At 36.2% G+C, this 948-nt stretch overlaps 1 protein-coding gene across 1 annotated transcript; it reads right to left on the bottom strand.

Annotated features, from left to right (window-relative positions):
• Window positions 1–365: 365 nt before the first annotated feature.
• LOC140805578 (uncharacterized) lies at window positions 366–704 on the bottom strand. Its single transcript, XM_073161844.1, has one exon. The coding sequence runs from the start codon at window positions 702–704 to the stop codon at window positions 366–368; it is 339 nt and encodes a 112-aa protein (XP_073017945.1).
• Window positions 705–948: the final 244 nt, after the last annotated feature.

The raw sequence follows: 948 nt of genomic DNA, 5'->3' as shown, positions 1-948 counted from the left end.
AATAATTTCTTAACATAAAATAAAATATAACATTTAATGTTATCGCCTTAATCGTCTCCGGTCTCCTATCCCCAGTCAAACAACGAATATTCACATGAAAAACTCAAAATCAAGAAAATATTTAATTTTGCATAAACAAGGGCATATAAACATATAAAAAAAATTACCTATCTTACATGATCTTACATGCATCACGTAAATCATTTTGAATTAATTAAATAAGTTAACAAATTTAATAATTCTTAGGATTTACGTGTACCGGTTTTTGGACACTACAATTCCTCCCCCCTTAACAATTTTTCTTCCTCGAAATTAAGGCGTACCAACAGTTCTGGATAGCGAGTCTTCATCTCAGCTTATGTCTCTCAAGTGGCTTCCTCATCGGAATTGTTCAACCACTTCACCTTGACCAACTTGGTAATTTTGTTCTGTATTCTCTTTTCCTTCCTGTCTAGGATCTGAATAGGTCTTTCCTCGTGTGACAGCTTTGGCGCAAGTTGCAACAGTTCAAATTTCAGTATATGTGATGGGTTTGTCATGTACTTCCTCAGCATATAAACATGAAACATATTGTGTACTCCAGCCAGATTCGGTGGTAGAGCCACACGATAAGCCAGTGCTCCTACTCTGTCAAGAATTTTAAATGGTCTTATGAATCTCGTACTCAATTTGTCTCTATTTCCAAATCTCAAAACACCATTCATAAGTGCTATCTTCACAAACACGTGATCCCATACCCTTTTTCTCTTACCAACATGACTCTTCTAACGACTCTGAGCGATCGTCATCTTGTCTCTGATTTTGATCATTAAATCTGTAGTCTGCTGAACGATCTTTGGACCAAGTTTTAATCTTTTGCCCACTTCATCCAATGAATATGGGATCTACATTTTCTTCTATACAGTGCCTCGTAGGGAGCCATACCTATAGATGACTGAAAACTATTGT

This window comes from Primulina eburnea, chromosome 1, assembly GCF_022965805.1.
Source record: "Primulina eburnea isolate SZY01 chromosome 1, ASM2296580v1, whole genome shotgun sequence".
In the NCBI taxonomy this organism is placed as follows: Eukaryota; Viridiplantae; Streptophyta; class Magnoliopsida; order Lamiales; family Gesneriaceae; genus Primulina; species Primulina eburnea.
This window is presented reverse-complemented; position numbering and strand designations above follow the sequence as displayed.